This window comes from Lissotriton vulgaris, unplaced genomic scaffold, assembly GCF_964263255.1.
Source record: "Lissotriton vulgaris unplaced genomic scaffold, aLisVul1.2 SCAFFOLD_2830, whole genome shotgun sequence".
Classification (NCBI taxonomy): Eukaryota; Metazoa; Chordata; class Amphibia; order Caudata; family Salamandridae; genus Lissotriton; species Lissotriton vulgaris.
Window position 1 is genome coordinate 118,023 of NW_028246861.1, and position 23,307 is coordinate 141,329.

Here is a 23,307-nt window from a genome sequence, read left to right on the forward strand (position 1 = left end):
GCATAGACAAAACCATCATAATTCAGGTAATTTTATTTCAAATAGAGATATAACCCTTGAATTCCGTTTCCTCCATGGTTACACATTAAGGCAGCATTAGTATCCTATCGGAAGGAGAATCTAATCTGATCCCAAGCCAGTATCTTTGGGTGGTTGCAGTATCAGGGCTTCAAGCGCTTGATGCACCAAGGAGAGGATTCCCTCTGAGGTGCCCCAGCGCTATACATGGCTGAATATAGAGGCCAGTGGTACATAAACAGCATGGTGGCATAAACAGTACTACGCACAATGCTTTCTTGTATTCTGTGTCCCAGGGAGGCTGACATGACTTCTTCTGCTTCATTCTTAGAAGGTCCTCTTCATGGCAGGTACTTGTAGAGCTTTAGGAATGTTTCTACTAACTATTACTAAGGCGGGTGGGACTGCATCAAAGGTGCGAAAAATGGTCTCACAGCTTCTTGGCAGGAACGCACCGTAATTCATTAATATAGACTTGGGACACGGGTAGGTAGAATAAGTCACAGTAATCTGGAGTAACACATGCTTTCAGGCTAGTCGGTTTCACAGTTCCACCTGTGGAAAAAGCACACAGACAATAATCAGTCATTAGCAATGCTGCTACAATTTTCTCGAGCTAGGAAAGACATCATGCCCATCCTGGTCTAAATTTCCCAAGGTCTCAGATTAGCCACTAATACACACACTGGCAGGTATTGAAAACTGTCACAAAAGGTTTATACATGTACTTATGGTGGGAATTAAGACCACTGCATGAAACAAGGGCACTGTAAGCCTGACAGGTAGGTAATAATTTCAACTGTACATTGCCAACAATAAATATCAATGGCCCACAATATTTTATTACAGATTAGCTAAACACGGGAATGCTCACTTGTTTTGTGCAAATGTTGTAGTTATCTGTACCTCATTCATGACAGAAAATACAATTATTTTATTTTTATTTGTATATCTTTTTATGATACCTCACCCTGGTGATGAGCCCACCAGTGTGAGCTCACAAAAAATTCCATGAGAATAAATATGAACCATCTTTCTTTCTGCGGGGGGTACAGCAAGAACAACGCACTCCTGTGGTCCTTTTGGCTCCAACATGAAATTTGGTGGAGACTTACTAGACTTTGCACCCTAAAGAAGTCGCAGAGCCTTCCCTACATTTATGGAATCACTTGGGAGAACCCGTCCTTTAAAACAGCTGAGACACACACGCATGATGACAAAGTAGGTATTGGTTCTTTTCTTGTTTTGTTGCTGGCTGTCTGTTGAGTTTGTGTCCAGTGGTGAATTCCAGAACCTGCAATGGTGAATGGACTGCAGGTGTTAGGAAAGCTGTATAATCCCCATCCTGACCACCTGCTATTTACTATGTACTGTAGTGTCACATTATTTCAAAGAATATTGATCATGTGGGGTGTATTTCCTTGGGATGTACTGTATGATGGACATTTAGGCAAAGCAGAAAGGTAAGAATTGCAGAGAAAGAAAGAATTATATAGTTTTCCATCTACTTTTGTATCTTATCATCTCTTTCTCCAACAGGCAGGAGAACAAAAAAATATTATGAAAAGCATTTCCCTAGATATATATTGATTAGGTGGGACTGAGTCACTCTACAATTGTAGACTGCTCCACTCTATGTGGTTCTGGATGACTCGGAGAACAAGATGGTCCCTTCTTCTACACCCAGCCGTCCCTGCTTTCTTCCCCAGTGGGAATATGCCTTGTGGACACCTGTTCATGCTTTGAGCCATATCATAGGCTCTGTAAATATGCTCAGCCACTGTGTCCCTGAGGTCTTGAAGCACTGTAGGTCACTGCTGCCCCTTTTTCCCATCCGGCTCTGCTGTCTGCTGCTCGGACAGAGTCTGCTTGCTGCCGGCTCTGCTATCTGCTGCTCGGACAGAGTCTGCTGGATTATGGGCATCTGTAACTGCTGCTGGTGCCTCCTAACAACATCTTATAATGCTGATTGAAGCTGGAAGGACTAGTGTCTCCACTGCCCATCACTGCCGGACTATTCCCCTTTCGCTTCATCAGTGTCTATCACAGGTGAACCATACAAGTCAATGCAATGGGCTCCACTGGGGACACGATTCTTATCACCAGAGCAGAGCGGCTCTAATATCAGAACCATGGTGCAACCTGGATTTCTCTGGGCCTTGTTGAAATTAGGCCCACCCCCACCGGTTTCTTGGGCCTCTCTTCAAAAGACCCTCTCCACTACCTAGATCCTGGTCTTCAGGTGTGACCCACACATTCCAGAGACTGTTGGAACCTTGGACACTATCACCAATGACTGGATCCCTTGCTCATGGAAGGCTTTCAGCTTAGCCCATTGTTGGTCTCCTTTCCTGCTATTTTCTAGGCCAACCCACTGGAGTATCAGGACCTGAGATGATACACCTTTTTTTGTTGACGATACTGCACTACATGTCTTGGCCCGGCCGATTCACACTTTCCTGAAGTGGCGGCCTACCAGGGAGCTATACTGTCTAACCTCACCTGGACAGGACAGTGATTGCTGTCTCTCATCTGTCTCACATCACTGTACACCTGGGCCTTGCCTTCTTTACATCTTTTACTGAACCCGGCTCCTAACACAATATTCCCATATAAATCCTCTCACTAGCTACTCTTCAAGGGTGTAGTGTGGGAGGGGGAAGAAGTTGGTCTCTGCATCATCATCACTGGAAAAACACCTTGATGCCATCCTCAAGAAACGTACCTTCTACAGCTGTCTTTCATAGGCCTGAAGATAACCGATCTTATGAAGAAGTCAAGAAGATATAGGACAATATAAGCTCTTTCAAGCACAAGTGGACATAGTGGATGGGTAGCAAGTCAACACAGATGACTGATAGGGGCACCTGGAACTGGACAACAATCCCACAAATATAAGTTGACCTTTAAGACTGGTCGCCCCACCTGAACATCTGCCAATATGGAATACCAGAATGTCTAGAACGCAATGACACCAACACGTTCCTCTTGGATCTTATCCCATGGATCACTGGTCTGTCCTTTAGCCCCAACTGGAAATTCAAACAGCACATAGCATTTGGTCTTATACTACATACTCCTCTACTGTATGCTTCAGCAGACTTCCTATGCTGAAAGCCTGTTTTCTAAGTCATGCTCAAACCCTCCTCAATATACAGGATACACACAGTGGACTTATCATCAGAGAGCACCACTAAAAGGAAGGTGTTTCTAGATATATCGGAATCAATGTGGAGGGAAGGAGGAATTTGTGATCCAACCAATTTCCTAAGGTAATATATTCTGATCAGGGGGGGAAGGATCACTTGTCCTGCATAACTTTGGGTATGCCGTAACTGTTCTGAGTAGTCCCAATAAAAAACCCTCATGCACGTGCTGGTAAATTTAGCGGTGTTTAGGCGGTATATCTTGTTTCTCCGCCGTCCCTCACACGTGTGTGCATAATCATAGGGTTAGTTTTTTATGCAACCTCCATCCAGGAGGCATTACCCATTGTTAAAAACAGTAGTGATCAGTGATAGTGATTGTGACGTGAAAATGTGGAAAAATAAAATTGTCTCTCTTATCCAGAAAAATTAATTTTATTAGTTCTGTTTTGGAGGCAAAAATGTAAAAATTCAATCGGAGAACTAGAGTGATTATGACTCGTTCACACTCAATAAGTGGTATAGGTCGACATGTTTCAGCCCTTATATCGCCAGGTGGGTCATATGGGCTTTCTTCAGGACCACAGTGCAAAACAGAGACCTCTCACGTCTCTATTAGTGAAAAAGAAAAAAGTTCTAATGGAACATATCGTTATGTTGCTCCTATTGAGGTCAAAATTGTACCTGAAAAGAAAAAAGGACATACTAGACACAAGGTAAAGGGTAATGGGAAACATTTAAGACTATTCAACTGGTTTACATCACCAGGAAAAAGTATAACGCACAGTGGCATCGCAACTAAAAAATGGCAATACTTTGCACTGACTACCCTAATCAAAGAATAGGGTCAACTCTCTCATTTATGGCATTATAAGTTCTAAAAACTTCAATTTGTGGACTGGGACTTATTGGTAGAAATTACTCTCGAATTGTGATATGGAGCAAGTTGCAAATGAATAGTACGTGTTTGGAGCCACTAGCTGTTGTTTAAATGAAGGTGGCAAATTCTATTTATGAAATAAATTCTCACTTTACTCTATGTTTATTTTTAAATTATTATTATTCAGGATTAGAGATGATTCCTGAATTGCTTTCTTTTGAGACAAAGGTTAGCCTTCCCGTGTATATGTTAACCCTTCATAAGTGAAGTTAAAAGTGACTCGTTTATTCGGGTGACGATTTTCAGAAACATTCGTGTTTTTATCATTAGCCTTCTTCTTCTACATATCACCCCAGATCTGAAAACAGACTACAACACGAAACACCAATAAAGTCTGTTTACGACCTTAATTCCATTCACTACACTAAAAAACGAACGCCCGGAAGTGCAACTTGTTTTCCGGGACTAGAGGTGGCAGAGTCAGCACAAGCAACTGATGGAGAGCCAGAGGTAGCACGAGGACCAGAATGCGGCAGAACCGTAAAGTATTAAAAGACTTGGTACCTCCGTCTGAACAAATGTTTATTATTTTAGAGTGCCTCCCTGACCCACCCAGATCCTGAAGAGGCTTAATATAGCCAAAAACGAAGGTATGTCTTACGAATGGGTTGGTAATAGATGAGCGCCGCGTGTTGGTTGAAACTGAATGAGTAGTAAAATACACTATACCTGCACTAATATGCTGTGGAATGACACTTGGGATTGATGTTGAGAAGGCTAATGATAAAAACACGAATGTTTCTGAAAATCGTCACCCGAATAAACGCGTCACTTTTAACTTCACTTATGAAGGGTTGACATATACACGGGAAGGCTGACCTTTGTCTCAAAAGAAAGCAAATCAGGAATCATCTCTAATCCTGAATAATAATAATTAAAAAATAAACATAGAGTAAAGTGAGAATTTATTTCATAAATAGAATTTGCCACCTTCATTTAAACAACAGCTAGTAGCTCCAAACACGTACTATTCATTTGCAACTTGCTCCATATCACAGTTCGAGAGTAATTTCTACCAATAAGTCCAAGTCCACAAATTGAAGTTTTTAGAACTTATAATGCCATAAATGAGAGACTTGACCCTATTCTTTGATTAGGGTAGTCAGTGCAAAGTATTGCCATTTTTTTTAGTTGCGACGCCACTGTCCGTTATACTTGTTCCTGGTGATTTAAACCAGTTGAACAGTCTTAAATGTTTCCCATTACCCTTTACCTTGTGTCTAGTATGTCCTTTTTTCTTTTCAGGTACAATTTTGACCTCAATAGGAGCAACATAACGATATGTTCCATTAGAACTTTTTTCTTTTTCACTAATAGAGACGTGAGAGGTCTCTGTTTTGCACTGTGGTCCTGAAGAAAGCCCATATGACCCACCTGGCGATATAAGGGCTGAAACATGTCGACCTATACCACTTATTGAGTGTGAACGAGTCATAATCACTCTAGTTCACCGATTGAATTTTTAAATTTTTGCCTCCAAAACAGAACTAATAAAATTAATTTTTCTGGATAAGAGAGACAATTTTATTTTTCCACATTTTCATGTCACAATCACTATCACTGATCACTACTGTTTTTAACAATGGGTAATGCCTCCTGGATGGAGGTTGCATAAAAAACTAACCCTATGACTATGCACACACGTGTGAGGGACGGCGGAGAAACAAGATATACCGCCTAAACACCGCTAAATTTACCAGCACGTGCATGAGGGTTTTTTATTGGGCGTTTCTAGATATATGCCTTCACCTGGGACATTGATGTGTGCAGTTGAGACCAACTAGGGGACCACTATGCTGATGTTAATGTTGATGCTGATATTAATGCTCCTGTTTGTGATAGTATTTTAGACCAGTTCTGGTAAAGTTGCTATACTTGCTCACGTCTCTGTTATTGCACTTGTGTTCCTACCTCTGGCAAGAAGCCCTCCTCTCTTTCCCATCTTTATGAATGGCCTCTATACATCATCATACATTGACAGTTTCTTGTCTGCCATTGGTCTAGTTGGCCTGTATCATTTTCTCTACTCTCTCCCCCAGTCATGACACACTGACTATACTTACATATTAATTGCATGACCATCATGATTACCCCATGCTATCTGATGTCTCCCAGAGGGGTATCAACACACATGAAACAGATACTGTAACACCACCTGAACATTCATTTACTACTCATACCCTTACCACCCTTTTTTACTTTGTCTGTTCTGCATCCATATTGGCTTAACCTCCCTGTGCCAAATCCTCCTGATCTGCCTACCTCCCGCACATGCCCTTAGATAATGTTGGGGTTCAGGCTCCCCTTCACCTGCACCACTCCTGTGCACCCACAGCACCTCAATAATACGGTGCTCTCCCTCCTCCCCATGTCCTTGACCTTGCACACTCCCTTCCCCACCTCCTACAAATTGGTACTGTGACACCACCACAGCAGTCCACTACCAAATACACTTGCCTTCCTTCTTCCTACTGTATACCAGCTAAACTTGCTAATGGCCACTACCATAGCTCAAAACCCTCTTACTTTCATCATGCTCAAAGTTAATGTGCTGCACTCATATTAAACAGGAAAATATCTAAGCACTGACATTAGCCCTTTTCCAAGAGGCACACCTGGATCACTGACATGATATCGATAAACAACATTTCGACTACCAAAATATCGAGGTAAAAATATAGAATGCCAGAATATCGACTGTCTATCTAAAAACAGGTATGTACAAAAATATTGACTCCAAAATATCGATTGCAAAAAATATAAACTGTCAAAATATCGATTGTTTTAAATGTCTTAAAATTAATTTAAAAGTAATATAATAAAAATATAATTAATTTAAACATACTTAAAATAATTAAATAAATGTAAAATTATTAAATAATTAATGTAATTTTAAAATACAAAAGAAAATGTTTAATACATATATATATATACATATTATTAACAAAACATATACAATATTTTCACTGCAAGAGGGTTAAATTTAATATAACCACTCCAGTGAGTGCAACAGTAGGGAAAATATTGGATAGCGTAGAGGTAAAAATTACTATTCCAACTCCAAAGAGCGCAACAGTAGGGGAAACGTTGGATAGCCTAGGGGTAAACATTACTATTCCCACTCCAAAGAGTGCAACAGTCGGGAAAGCGTTGGATAGCGTAGGGGTAAAAATTACTATTCCCACTCCAGTGAGTGCAACAGTAGGGAAAGCGTTAGATACCGTAGGCGTAAAAATTACTATTCCCACTCCAGTGACTGCAACATTAGGGAAAGCGTTGGATAGCGTAGGGGTAAAAATTACTATTCCAACTCCAGAGAGTGCAACAGTAGGGAAAGCGTTGGATAGTGGGAGGGTAAAAATTACTATTCCCACTCTCGAGAGCGCAACAGTAGGGAAAGCGTTGGATAGCGTAGGGGTAAAAATTACTATTCCCACTCCAGAGAGTGCAACAGTAGGGAAAGCGTTGGATAGTGGGAGGGTAATAATTATTATTCCCACTCCACAGAGCGCAACAGTAGGGAAAGCGTTGGATAGCATAGGGGTAAAAAATACTATTCCCACTCCAGTGAGTACAACATTAGTGAAAGTGTTGGATAGCGTAGGGATAAAAATTACTATTCCAACTCCAGAGAGTGCAACAGTGGGGAAAGTGTTGGATAGTGGGAGGGTAAAAATTACTATTCCCACTCCAGAGAGCGCAACAGTGGGGAAAGCGTTGGATAGCGTAGGGGTAAAAATGACTATTCCCACTCCAGAGAGTGCAACAGTAGGGAAACCGTTGGATAGTGTAGGGGTAAAAATTACTATTCCCACTCCAGTGAGTGCAAAGGTAGAGAAAGGGTTGGATAGCGTAGGGGTAAACACTACTATTCCCACTCCAGTGAGTGCAACAGTAGGGAAAACGTTGGATAGCGTAGGGGTAAAAATTACTATTCCCACTCCAGAGAGTGCAACAGTAGGGAAAACATAGGATAGCGTAGGGGTAAAAATGACTATTCCCACTCCAGTGAGTGCAACAGTAGGGAAAACGTTAGATAGTGTAGGGGTCAAAATTACTATTCCCACTCCAGAGAGTGCAACAGTAAGGAAAACATTGGATAGTGTAGGGGTAAAAATTACTATTCCCGCTCCAGTGAGTGCAACAGTAGGGAAAACGTTGGATAGCGTACGGGTAAAAATTACTATTCCAACTCCAGATAGTGCGACAGTAGGGAAAGCGTTGGATAGTGGGAGGGTAAAAATTACTATTCCCACTCCAGAGAGTGCAACAGTAGGGAAAGCGTTGGATAGTGGGAGGGTAAAATTTACTATTCCCACTCCAGAGAGTGCAGCAGTAGGGTAAGCGTTGGATATTGTAGGGGAAAAAATTACTATTCCCACTCCAGTGAGTGCAACAGTAGGGAAAGTAAATACTTCATGGAGATTTGAAAATAATTTAAATATTATTACCAATTACAAATTAATTAAAATTAATTCCCAATTTAAGATATTATAATAATTATTCAATTTAAAATAATAAAATTAATTTAATTACTAAAAAATAATTACCTATTAATACAAAATATTTACAAATAACAATTAATTATTAAAACATTTAAAAATAATTAACAATTATTTCAAAATAAATACCAATTTATATATTAATAATTTTAATTATTTGCAATTAAATGACTTCCCACCCAATTCCCCTATAAACCCACAACCCACTCCAAAAATTATACACATAAAATTACCATAATTATCAATTAATCAATTAATAAAAATAATTACCAAATAAAATCAAATAATTACCAATTACAAATTAAATTACAATTAAATCTAAATAAATACCTATACAAAAAAAAGTATTAAATTATTTATAATTAAATTACTTCCCACCCTATTCCCCTATAAACCCGCAACCCACTCCAGAAAATAAATGATTAAAATAACATAATTATCAATTAATAAAAATTAATTACTAATTATATGTTAATTAATTGCCAATTAAAAAACTAATAAACAATTAATTGTAAATAAATACAAATACATTATTATATTTATTTAATTATAATTAAATTACTTCCCGCCCTATTCCCCTATAAACCCACAACCCGCTCCAGAAAATAAATAAATACAATTCACATAATTATCTATTAATCAATTAATACAATTTAATTACCAATTATATTTTAATTAGTTTCCAATCAATAATTAATTGCTAATTAATTATACATAAATACCAATAAATTAAAAAATGTAATTAAATATAATTAAATTACTTCCCATCCTATTCCCCTATAAAACCACAACCCGCTCCAGAAAATAAATAAATACAATTCACATAACTATCAATTAATCAATTAATAAAAATTAATTACCAATTATATTTTAATTAGTTTCCATTCAATAATTAATTAACAATTAATTGTACATAAATACCAATAAATTAAAATATTTAAATAAATATAATTAAATTACTTCCCACCCTATTCCCCTATAAACTCACAACCCACTCCAGAATTATATTACGCAAAAATTAAATACCATAAATTGACTTAGTTACTTACCTAAAATTCGATATTTTTGTTGTCTATATTCTTTCCATCTATATTTTTGTTACCTATATTCTGTCCTTCGATATTTTTGTTGCCTATATTCTGTCACTCGATATTTCTGTTGTCTATATTCTGTCCATTCGATATTCTGTCCATTCTATATTTTTGAATCGATATTATTGTCCTTCTATTCAATATTTTTGTAGTCTATATTCTGTCTTATCGATATTCTGTCTACTTGATATTTTAAACTCGATATTTAACTACCTCGATATTTTTGTTGTCGATAACATGTCTGTATACCACACACCTTTCACCAAGGGAGGCATTTAAACGGGTGAGATGAGTCCTCTAAGGCTGCCGAACATCAACCAGTCGTGGTCAGATACTCACATTCCAAGGGTCAGATGTGTTAAACGTTGATGCAGCGCAATTCAGAAAGACAACTTCAAAAGCTATGGCGCAAGCCTGCTCTCTCTTAGTGCAGCTAAGGGCCAGAGTAGTAACACTTGCTTCATGGTGCAAGGGTGTCTGCATTGGAGGCAGGATTTTTTTTGTAAATGAGGGGACACCTTTGAAGGTGTTATCCTTTTTGAAAGTGTGCTGCAGAATGCAGCACATGTGGAAAGATGAAATAATGAGAGAAAATAAAGATATTTATTCTTATTGTACCTCCAAAAGAAATATGTACCATTTTGAAGCATTGCCTGGTTTAACAGTCTTGGTAAATCTAGGAATGAACCACAATACACTGGTGGACGCGTGGTAACGTTAACATCCATGCTCCATACAAGGAACACCTCCCTAGGGCAGAGTAAAGCAAGCCAGTGACTTGCATCCCCTCGCATCACTCCGGATTTACCAAGCAATGCAGGGCCATGCAAGGTGGCCTTGTGTTTGTTGGTGAATCTGACTTGAGGATTCCTTTGCCCTTGCAACACCATGCACAATGCAATGGCAATGCAATCCAACTGCTAATCTAGTGTCAACTGTCTAAGATTCTGTTTGGCAAACACTGTAAATCTTAGTCTTGGGTTAGTTTGCCTTCAACCCTGTACAGAAATCCATTGCTTTTTTGTCTTAGTTTGCGGTATACAAATACCACATCATCAGGGTAGATTTGGTCAATGGGACATGATTTCTACTTTTCATTTGATGGAACAGAGCTCATTGAAGACATTCAGGTGGATTCTATGAAAAAAATGAAAATTAATTAGCATGAGCAGCATTTAGTTTGAAAGAAAGGACCAGAAACCAAGAAGATTAGTGCGGTGGGAAATATAACGCATAATTATGAAAATCAGTATATCTCACCAGGTGTATCACCTCTTCCTGAGAAAATGGTGCAGGTGTTCTGCTCCCCGGTGCACTGAACTTCTCCAGTCGGTGTGCAGGAGCCAGAGGACTGGTCGGTAAAACACTCGTCACATTTATAGCCATTCGGGGTCTCATCCAAGGCAAGCACTGAAATAACACAGAACAGGAATTGAGAATCCTAATGTGTTCAGAAACGGGGTGCTAAATCATGGCTAAATTCTTCCACCCTAACAACAGTAGCATTAAACACAACACTTTGTATGAAAATAAAATAATTGTTATGTTCAACTTGTGAGGCACAGATTTTTTACTTCATTTTTGCATAAATGAAACATTCTTTACTATTGACTGATGAAGAATAGTGTGTGTTTTGGTAACTTACTAGACCTGTACATTGTATCATTCATTTCCAACAGGCCCACACTGTCATAGCGAAACTTTTCAGGCCTCTCAATCATATCTATGAGGCATGGCTTTGCATGGCCTCATAGATTGAGAGAAAGGCAAGGCAGATCAAAGCGCTGCCTTGTCGTACTTTACATCAAGGGGGCGTGACATGGTTGTTGCTTTAGGTGTTCCCACTCAACCCCCATGGAATTTGACACTGCCCCAGATTTTCAAAATCATGTAAACCTGGCGCAGCACCAAAAATGCCATCCCAGAGCGGTTTTCACCCTTTCAACGTGTGCTGCCTTCTGATGTAAACATAGATTGAGTAAAAGGCCTCTTGTGATGGTTTTGTGTAGGAAAGTGCCTCTTCCTGCATAAAAACAATTGTGCCAAAAAAACACTACGCTTGTACCATGGTGAAAGTGTGCCTGTATTGGAGCTCGAATACTAATTGTGCCATATTGTGTAAATAAGGTGAATTCCTTCCCTTTCAGATTGGCATAGGGCAGAGTAGCAGAATGACTTGCACCACTGTCCTATGCCAATTCTTTGTAAATGGGGTCCTGTATTCTCCTTGTCTGGGAGACTTGAGGCAACAAAACACTTGCTTATCAGCTGTACATCAGCGTGCAATGTAGCCTTGGATTTCAAAGGTACCCTTAGCAGAAGAAGCTAAGATTTAACTGCATGGCTTAGCTTGTATGGTGGTTCTAAACTCTACTACATGATTCTTGATTTTAAATATTGACTTAGTTCTTTGAAAACAAACTTTTAAAATGTTAACATTGTTTGGGGGAAATAACTATGAAGATGTACTGCTTACCTTCAATTTAAATCTGAGCTAGTTATTGCCAATTTACTTACTCGCACTTTGTATTGTTCCCCCTCCCCCTTAGGGGAGGAGGAAGGGCCCACTCTGAGCTCCCATCTTTGTGCTGCAACACTCTAGTGGCTGGCAGGCACCAGTATTTAATGGGTCTGCCACCGAGGATGTGCAGTGCATGCACACAGTTGACATGCCTCTGGCGCACTGAAGGCACGCCAAAAGTAAGTCCACCTGCGCCCGTCCATGCCCGGAATACGACCAGCGCCAGGCACACTGCCCATTCTCCCCAAGGTATCTCTATGCCCTCAGACCTCAAAACACCTAACACGGATGTGAAATGTAACTGCAATTTGATACCCCATAAAATCAAAGGCCCACTTACGTGTCTTAAATGTAGAATGGATCTGAAGATTTTTTAAACTAGCCCTCCGATACCCGAGCAGAGAAACTGTGAGAGGGGCACCTCATTAACGCTCGCCCTCTTTGTAAACATGCCCAAGACATCCACGAGATGATCACAGACTTACAACTTGATTTTCTATTCATTACTGAGACATGGCTTAAGGAATGGTATAACTCTGACTTTGCATTGGTACTTTCTCCAAATTATACCATCTGTAGACAAGACAGAAATTAAACAAGGGGAGGAGGGCTGGCCATCATCCCTTGTGAGTCTTTGTAATGTATAAACTTTCAGCTTTCCTCCCTGAAAGGACCAGAAAGCCTGGGTTTGTGTTTCAAAATTAATGGTTCCTTCTCTTTTGCAGGAGCCCTGATCTACTGACCCTCTGGCACCATTTTTGAATTTGTGGAAACTTTAGGTGATGCGTTTGGCCACCTTATGCTCTGGTGTACAAATTTTACTCTTGTAGATCATTTTAATCTCCATTTAGAATGCCAAAGCAATCCTGGAGCAGATAACCTCATTGAAACATTAGAAAATCTTGGACTTCACCAATTGCTCTCAGTCCCTACCCAGCAGGCCGGCACACCATTGATGGCTTATGTTAAAATTTAATTTCTCCAACAGTCAGCACCCCAGTGACCTAAGTCTGGTCGGACTATATGCTGATTCCATTCACCATACCCTCCCACATTTAAACTACCCCTCTAATCAAAAAACATTCCTTTTACCAGGCTGTAAATGGGCGAAGATGCTAGCTAACCCAGTATTGCCTCATTTGGCAAGAGCTACCATACCCACTGTGTCAGGTAACACCTTAGATGACGCCCAACGCTTTAACAGCATTTCAGCATCCTGGTATACGCCTATACTAGCAGAACTCCAACTCCAGTGCAAATTACTGGGACGGAGATGGAGAAGAGCATTCAGTGTAGATGAACTGAATCTCTTCAGATGAAGCAGAAAAAAATACCATCTACAAATTAAGCTAGCGAAAAAAGAGTACTTCTCAAACAAGATCTTAGATGCTCGAAATGATCAAAAAATGATTTGCACAGTGGTAACATCCTTTACCAATCCACAAATGTTAGTTAAGGATATTCCTCCATCACAAATGTTATGTGTCCAGATCTCGATCTTCTTTGAACAAAAAATTCTTAACATCCAAAAAGAATGTAACACTTCACACACACAACCGATAGATGTAGACCCTGATCCTACCTTCGTCGTACCATCCTTCCAGGCCTTTTAGAAAATCTCACTGGATCAGTCAAGTCAAGCCATCATTGCTTGTAATCATGATCCCCTTTGACGCATGTCCCCCTGCGGTTCTTCACAAGATGGTAGACATTTTTAATCCAGTAACTAACAACATAATTAATTAATCGCTACTGAATGAATTCCTACCGAAGAGAAAAAACAGAACATAGATATTATCACACTCTCCAATCTTTGTCTTATATCACTACTACCCATCCTCGGAAAAATCACAAGAAGACTTTTTAACAGACTGGTGAAAAGTGCTACACAAAGAAATTATGGACGGAATGCTGAATAAATCATACATTCACCACAAGTCTCTTGTTTCTTTTGCATATGTCGCCCTAAGTGGGAAGGGTATGCCCAGAAGTGGGTCCCGTGCTCACTACACCACTGGTTTCAAGATAGCCTGGCTGATGAGGGGTGATGCCCTGAAACCTGCCCCAGGATGCTTGTTTCTGGTCCAGGGAGGACCTGGCTTGGAAGTTCGGGCTGGACTGTTCCCACAAGGAACATAGTCAAGACTGATTTGCATATGTCTGGTTCCAAACTGGGGTGGTGTGGTGAGCAAAAGAATGATGGATTAAACCCAGAACCTTGTGACTTGGGTATGAATGTTTGCATTGTCCAGCATTCTGTCCATTACTTGTTTCTTTTGCCTACTTCAGAGCATGCAGGAACATCTGAACCAAACCAGACTACACTGCCTTCCTTATGGAGTGTGGCTGGGCAATTAGATGGCATGAGAGCTCCCCAGCTGGGAGCACTCTGAGACCTTGGTCTGATCAGGTGTAATACCCTATTTTTTTATGGCAATGTTGGTTTGGACTTACCTGTCCTTTCTTACTGCCTCATTGGATACAGCCTGATGCCTCCCTTGTTACCTCCCATCCACCCTCAAGTCACCATGACCATTGGGCTAGCAGGCGATGAATACTGTTTGAGAGTTGGTTATACCATGACCGCAGTGACACATGTGATTATCTCCTGACCATTCTCTGCCAGGGCACTCCTTCTGCAGCTGTTAGATGTTGGTCCCAAGACATCTATCATTTCCAGTAGATCAAGGCCTCGATTTACTTCTTCCCTCTTCTGCAGAGTCATGTGGGGCTACAATTTTCCATACTACAGCTGGCAAAACCTTGTATGTCCCTTAGTGATATAGGTGCTGCAGGGGGCATGCCCTAGCTCCAGTTGAGAAACTAGAGAGGTTATTTTTTCTTCTCTATCTCTAACACCCCCTTTTCTCCCTCCTCCTCTAAATCAACCCTTTTCTGTCCCCCAGTACCAAGCTTCATGTCAAATGACCTCAACCACAGGTCAGACACTATTGAGTTGGACGTGCGGGTTTTCCCCTGACTCTGTCTCCCTTGCTCTTCTGTGGAAATTACTGAAAGATACACCTGCATTACTCACTATATAAAATGCAAAAAAAACTCTGCATTATCTAAATGCACAGCTGATTCATATTGTGCTTGTTCAGGAAACACACCTGTCTCCAGAAGAATTCTTTAAACTTAAATGGCATTGGGTGGGCACAGTGATTAGCAGCAGTCATCAAAATAGGGTGTGATGGCAAGCTCTCAGCCACTCACAACTGCTGAAAGAAATGCTGGGTGGCCATTCGTCTCCATCAGAACTTTCCTGCCATGTCCTTCACACAATGATATATAATGAATGCCGCTGGGTATATTGCCAATGTTTTTTTCACATAGATGCTGCTAGTAGATGTATCTATGCTCCCAATACTGACTGGTGCGAAACTGGACAAAAGACAGGGGAGTATCCTCCCCCTTGTACAGCCCTCCTTAGGGAGGGACCCCTGAATTGTCTCAAAACTCCTAAGGTACTTAAGGGCTTACCTGTGGGTGAACCCCTAGATTTGTCATGGGACAAGATACAATTTAGACATCACTTCAATTTCGATCATCTGGAAACTCTGGACTTTACTGGACTTTGCTCTGGGCATCGAGACTGCAACCGGGAGGAGTCCTGCTGCCTTTGATCTCTTTGCCCTGCTTGTCTGCTGCAACGTCCATGCCTGTGCACCATACAGGAACCTTCCAAGGCCTGTGGACATCAAAGACACCTGACGAAATCTCCCTTGAAGTGAAGGAGTCACTACCCTGCATCCGCAGGCACATAAACTAAACTGACGGGCCTGCTGATCCTGAGCTCTTCCAGACTCCAAAAGGTTCTGCAACAGAGGTGGTGGTTCTTAACATCCCCTAAGGCCTGCCCTGTCCTCCCACCAAGTTCGAGGTCAGTATCCCTCATCGGAGCCACAGGAACTGTACGACTGTGCACTATGTAAAATTTCCATTGCAAAGGCTTGTTAGCTTCCTTTCACCAAGATCTTCAAGCTCAATAAAGCCCCAACCTCTCCAGTGACCAAGATTTTCGCCCACACTGCATCACTTGCACCTTCGGCCTGCATCTGTGGTGAGCTGTTCAAGGTCCACTGCTATTCCAGTGCCTCTGGACTGTGGGTCCTCTTGAGGGTCAGCTTTGAATTCTTCTGGGCTCCCCTGATTGCTCAGGGCCTACCCTAACTCCCCTGCTTGTGGTGAGTCTGCCGGACCTTGATTTTCCCGACATTGCACCTCTTTCAACTTTCCTATTGGTTGCAGTTGCCAAGGCTTGTTGGTGCTCCTGCCAGACCCCCACCGCTCACAGCTTGTGTACAACTCCTGGTCTTCTACAGCATAACCTGGTCCCCACAGCTGCAGTTCCAAGGTCACCGTCAGCTCTCCTGTAACCCCCAACATCAGTGGCCGTTCGTCAACAGCATCTCAAGGTCACTACTGAGTGTCATAGACTCTGTACCCTCTGCTTGCAGGTTCTTCCCATCTTGAATACATCTTTGGGTTCCACCGGACACTTTCACCTTCGCCAGCAGCAGCATCTTCCAGAAGCCACTCATTGAGTTTGACAAAGATTTCCAACACCACTTCACACCTATGCACCTAAGCATCTTCCCTGGTACAGGTAACCTGGTTCCTAAGGTGTCCACAAGTGGGTTGTCTCATTAACCTTCCTTCTTCCAAGGGGTTTCTTCACAGTCCACTGGGAAGGGTCCTTCTTCTTCAAAATTGCAACAGCGACTTACCTATTGACTTGTGTTTTCCCTCAGTAATGTTCCCACACTGCACATGGCCTCTGTGGGTCTCCTAGTTACTTACCTTGGGTGGTTCCTTGGGTCCCGCCACTTCTACGTCTTCTGGACATAGTCTTGACTCGAGTCGTGGTTCGCATTCCACTATTTTAGTATATGGTTTGGTCCTCTCCTGGTGACCACTGTGTATTTTGTGCTAATTACCTGTTTCTATTACAAAGTATTGTGAGTATTCTGCTAGGAGACATCCGGAAATATTAGTGAGTGTCTTATAATAAATACAAATATTTATAAATACACTGTGGTTCTTTTTTAATTTAATCTATACTTATAAGATTATGTTCTAGTAAAACAAGCTGCTTTACACTCCTTCTGGACCTAAGGCTGCTCTTCACAGCTGACACTTAAAAAGATTTTAAAGGTTGTCTAAGACAACTAAAATCACCATAAGGGTTATCTGGACTGGTGCTGGTGCCCACCATCATAAGTGTGCATCATATACCTGGCCAACCTTTTAGACACTGTGTCACAGAAGTGTCACACTGTACGAACTATGCAAATCCCTTCTGTCACAACTGTCAATCACACACTGCATATCCCCTGCCCATCCCATCAGTAACAGATGCCAAAATCACCAACTGTATGTTCCTGCACAGCTCATCCTATACAGATGTCAGTGTCATAGACTGTACATATTCTAAACATCCTCTCTTTTATAGGTGTTGGAGTCATAGACTGCCCAGACTGCACAATCTCTAAATTAAAGTTGTTTAATTCATGTACACATACTCCCCTGCACATCCCGAATGTTATAAATGTTGGAGTCATAAACTGTGCATTCCCTTGGCATCCCCTGAATTATAGATGTGGGAGTCACAGACTGCATGTACCATGCACATACTCTCTGTTACAGATGTTAGAGTCACAGAATGTGCATACCCTGTGCGTCCCCTATGCTAGAGATGCCAGAGGTACAGATTTTACGTGCTCTGCACGCCCCTCTAGTACAGAACATACCCTGCACACCCCCTGAGTTACAGATGTGGGAGTCACAGGCTGCATCAACCATGCACACACTCTCTGTTACAGATGTTGGAGTCACAGACTGCATCGACCCTTCACAGTACCTGTGTAACAGATGTCAGAGTCCTAACACACTCTTGTACATACCTTCCACATCCCCTCTGTTGCAGAAGTCAGAGTCACAGCATGTTCTACTGATCCGGAAAGAGAACACAGAGTTTTGCAAGTAGAACTCTCTTCCACAGGCTGCTTGTTCGGAGGGATTCAGACAATCCTTGAACGCAGTTACAATAACATTATCCCCTGTTGGCACAAATGCATGTTTTGATTAAACAAAAACAGAAATCAGTATGAGATCCTGAGCAGACATAGTTACTTTGTAGAAGCCTGGATGAAACAGCCACACCAAGAAAAAGCAAGGGTTTAATGTGTTGAAATAGCTTAATTTCAGTGTTTATCCACCAAATGTCATTTTAAGTAGAAATAAATATCCATCCTGAATTGTTTTTAAATGGGGTGTCTCACTTTGCCCCTCCCATAACATTTTCCACAATTCTAAACCACTTTCAATAACTCCCACTAGATCTCCAACCTATCATTTTATGCGAACTGTGCCATTCCATACAAAAGAAGCCTGTCTTATGCCAATCAGAACTGACCTGATACCCATGAGAACAATCAATCTTGAGCAACCAGTCAAGGTACTCTCCAGAAAGGAAAACAAGCACCGTAAACCTGTTGCACCATTAGTAGGCCTCTCTAGTGAGTCTGTGGCACAGCGAGCAAGGGACCCAGGTAGGAACGTATGCCGGCCAGCACATGTTACACAACCAGTTGCGCCATGTGGTTACGACGGAAGGGCTTTCTTAAGGTCACAGGGGAAGCTTATAACCAACCTGTATATGGCCAGAATTAGTTCTTAATTTGTGCTGGTGTTTTCTAGTGCTTGACACCTGAATTATTTCATAACAGCAACACACCACATGGTGGCTCTGTTAGTCTATTTTTACAAAGCACATGAGCAAAGTGTTTAACAGTTGAAAATAGGATTCATAAAGTAATAATACCAGGGTGCTTGCTCAGGTCCTTCTTACAGCTTTGACTGACCTAATATTGTCCCAACTGTCATACTTTTAGGACTATAAGGGTATGTAGGCCTTCACTCTGTAATCCCCTCTTACTTTGCCCTCTTACATTCTACTCCGTGCCAGACCACTCCTCGGAGTAGCCATGAGTTCAAGAAATCTCACTATTCATTCATTCACTCATTCATTCATTCATATATTCATTCATTCAATCATTCATTCACTCATTCATTCATACATTCATTCACTCATTCATTCATTCATATAGTCATTCATTCATTCATTCATTTATTCATTCACTCATTCATTCATTCATACATTCATTCACTCATTCATATATTCATTCATTCATTCATTCATTCATTCATTCATTCATTCACTCATTCATTCATTCATACATTCATTCACTCATTCATTCATTCATATATTCATTCATTCATGTAGGTGTGCCATTAGTACAGGTATCTGGCAGCGCTGACAAGGACCACGGGTGGTGCAAGCTGCAGTGTCCTCCTAAGAAATTTATTGGGCCCTGGTACTTATTAATTTACAAATTAAGCACTGGCCAGAATGTTGAGAATTGAGCTACGCTACAGATATGTGGCATGTGGCACTCACCCATTGTGTTGTTCTCCAGCCCTGTGATGCAGTGGGTGACGTCAGGAGGGCATTGCTTGAAGATACCTGAGCATTGGGCGGTGCCGGTAGCAAAACACTGTTCGCAAAGTAGGCAATCTGCTGGAAAAAGAAATGCAATCTAGAGATCTGAGCAAAATTGTGCATTTCATTCAAGCATAAAGAAATACGTGTAAAAAAAGAGCGGGCCCATTCACACTTCACATGGAAATTTTTAGGAATAAGGAGAAGAGAAGAAAGTTCTGCAACTTAGTGGTACAAATTATAACAGAAAATAGATAAGGAATCAGAGAGTTCCAGTTGTTTGGAAAGTAGAAAAATGAAGTAATGTAAACACAAAAGGGTGCTTAGGAGAGACGAGAAAAAACTGAGGCAGAATGAAGATTGCAACAGAATGAGACAGAAAGAAACCGATAAAAACACACAAATTGCTGGACCCAGGCACATAGAGACAGACAGAGACAAATAGAAATAGATAAGAACAAATGAAAAGATCTAGAGATAACTAAAGAATTAATACAACCACATTTGTGTGAAAGAGAGAGAAATCCGAACAGCACCATTTTGACTAAGATATTGTGTTTTTCTCTCTCTGTCTTGTGCTATGCACTATAGCGCAAAGCCGGTACTGTAATGTACCGCGTGGATTTTGGAATGGAAGTGTACCCTTCCACTATAAAATTCTGTGCTTAGACATGATTTAAAAATGGTGTTCATTAGAGCACACATGGAAAGTTGGAAATGTTGTGAGAAAAAAGGGGCTTATTTACAAGAGCCTAGCGCTGCTTTTGAGTCATTTTTAACATGGGAAAAGTGATGTACATGTGGCACAAGGGGCTTGTAAATAAGCCAGAAAATATTTTGAGCGATGCATGTACATTGCAAAGGCTTCAGTAATATTTACAAAGCCTTTGATCTCCATAGCATTGCATGGATTTTGTCATAGAAATGTAATGCAAGGCAGCTGGTTGCGCTGCTTTATGCTACATTTCAACTTGGGAGTCGTTACATGATTGGAGCCTGGGCTGACCCATGAATTCTGCCATGGATTTTAATGCATGAGTTGTCAACCCGGGAATGTGCCGAAATGCTACGCCTTGCCAAGTAAGGCGGATTGAGAAGAAATAACTTTATTTCTCTTTATTATTTCCTCTTTTCATATGTGCAGCATTCTGCAGCACGCACAGAAAGAGGAAAACGCCCTTAAAGATTGTTTTTGTACAGGAAGGTTTTCTTTCCTGCACCAACACAATCCTGTCAAGAATGCACTGTAAGTGCTTGTGCATTTCCTTCTGAGACACACTGAGGACAGAGAGCACTGTAGTAAGAGGGTCTGGTGACATTGCTGGTTCTGTTATTTCTCTGTTGCCAGCAGCCAACCTTCATCTTGCATCAGCTTACAGGAAAAAATATTTTCGGGATCATATAATTGTCCCCATGACAACCGGTGCCCTGAAGATGATTGTGATCATTGTTCCAATGCACCTCTTACATTGTATATGATCAATACTGGAAACACAATCCTCATAATGTAATTAATAATTAACATTCATTAAAGCAATCCAAAGGTGCTCGGTTTCTATGAGGTCATTAGATTGCACTTTCATAGGAAGGCTAGCAGGACAATCCCCAAGGTACAGAACTCAAAACCTTAGCAAGGTCCAGCCTGGCCGAACTTCAAGCAGAACCTAAGGTACAGTTCAATACCCCCTAAAGAATACAAGTTATTTCAATGAATATTACCTATAGCCCCTCCTAGAATTTGTGGGTAGGGAGGGAGTCCCTAGTATTTACAGGTTGTCTAAAACTGAGCTAAAGAATGAACAATAGAGGGAAAGACAGAAACAAGGAAAAAGGGCAATGATATGATAGAAGATAAAGACAGCTGGGGACATTTAAACTTACAGCAGATTTCTTGAGAGAATTAAGCTCTGTCCTGATCATTACTCTCTTAATATCTATGTGCGCCTTTATGTATACTCACAACAATCAAAACTGTACAAGTTTATGACCATCTTACCTCCTGTTATCATTGCCTGGAGCATGGCCACAGCTGCAAGAAAGGCTTTCATGGTGCTAGCAGAGTAAAGATTAGGGGATGGAGTTTCTGACCTGGATCACTTACTGGGTCTTCTGCACATCTCATGCTCAGGGCATGCCTTTTATACTCTCACTGAAGGGGTGGATCTCAGGATATCTGAATTATGGTCACAGTATGTGGCTGAATCCTTTGTGTGTGACTAGGAGCACTTCTCTGGTTGATGGCATCATCCCTCAGAAATATATTGAAATAACTGTATGATATGATGTACTACATATTTATTGAGTGAATACAAAATTGTACTGAGGCCATGATTACACGTGCTGAGTTCAATTCCAATCAAACAAACATATAAAAATATGTGTAGGAGTCATATTTATGAATAATCTACTTAGGGTTATTTACAATGTGGTGGAGTATTTTCTGCCTCAATCGATCAATCAGTCAATCAATCAATCAGGCATTTATAAAGAGCAGGAAATCATTTGAACATCCAGGTTTTGTGATCTTTTCTGAACTTCTCAAGTGACGGGGTGGTCCTCAGGTGCAGGGGAAGGTTGTTCCATGTCTTTTCCACCAGGTGCGATAAGGAGCACCCTCCATTGTTGCTTTGGCAGATCCATGGGCTGTCTGTGAAGAACAGGAAAGCAGATATAAGGTATCTGTGTAACTGGTTGCAAGCCAGGCATTTATTGATGTATGCTGGTCCGTCTCCGCGCAGAGCTTTGTATAAGTGGTCAGCATCTTGAACTGGCATCTCTTCTTGATCAGGAGACAGTGTCATTTCTTGAGGTGGAGTGTGATGTGGGTCCTTCTGGGGAGGTCAAGGATGATCCTTGCCACTGAGTTTTACATTGTCTGAAGTCTTTTCAGGAGATGTGAAATGATTCTTATGTAAATTGTGTTTTCATAGTCCAGTTTGCTAGTGATGAAGACCTGCGTGAATGTCCTTCTGGTGATGAATGGGAGACATAGGAAGTTCTTGTGGAACATAAGAAGGTTGTGGAAGCAGGCGGATCAGACTGCGTAGACCAGCTTCTTCATATATAGCTTACTGTCCAGTATGATGCAGAGGAATGTGGGCATGGTCTGTCAGGGCAGAAGAGGGCCGAGATCCGTGGGCCACCATGCATTGTTCCATGGTGATTTGTTATTCCTAAGAATGAGGACTTCTGTCTCGTCTGTGTTGAATTTGAGACAGTTGTCCTTCATTCAGTCAGCAACTTTTATTGTGCACCTGTGGAAGCTGACTCTGGTGGTGGAGAGGTCTTTGGACAGCAAAGGGATGAGCTGGTTGTGTTCCGCATAGGAGATGATGTTGAATCAGAGCAATCTGATGGTGTAGGCCAGCTGTATCATGTAGGTGTTGAAGAGGGTGGGACTGAGAGATGATTCTTGGGGGACTCCGCAGATGACCTTCTTGGGCTCCAAGGTGAACACTACGACATGGAGCCTCTTGGTTCTTCTGCTGAGGTATGAGGCGATCCATTAGTGAAAATACATGGATCCCAATTTGGTGGAGTCTGTTGATCAGGATGTGATGGGAGATGGTGTCAAAAGTGGCTAAC

At 41.2% G+C, this 23,307-nt stretch overlaps 1 protein-coding gene across 3 annotated transcripts; it reads right to left on the minus strand.

The window, feature by feature from the left end:
- Window positions 1-448: 448 nt before the first annotated feature.
- LOC147665728 (uncharacterized) lies at window positions 449-21,770 on the minus strand. Of its 3 annotated transcripts, none has more exons than XM_086949564.1 (5): window positions 21,719-21,770; window positions 19,681-19,797; window positions 18,125-18,280; window positions 10,973-11,107; window positions 449-588 (listed from the first exon to the last, which is right to left on the minus strand). In XM_086949564.1, the coding sequence occupies exons 1-5, from the start codon at window positions 21,768-21,770 to the stop codon at window positions 449-451; spliced, it is 600 nt and encodes a 199-aa protein (XP_086805690.1). The 3 variants fall into 3 exon arrangements, with proteins under 3 accessions (XP_086805690.1, XP_086805689.1, XP_086805688.1); XM_086949563.1 differs by having other exon boundaries at window positions 449-573; window positions 10,958-11,107; XM_086949562.1 differs by having other exon boundaries at window positions 449-573; window positions 10,958-11,107; window positions 19,681-19,800.
- Window positions 21,771-23,307: the final 1,537 nt, after the last annotated feature.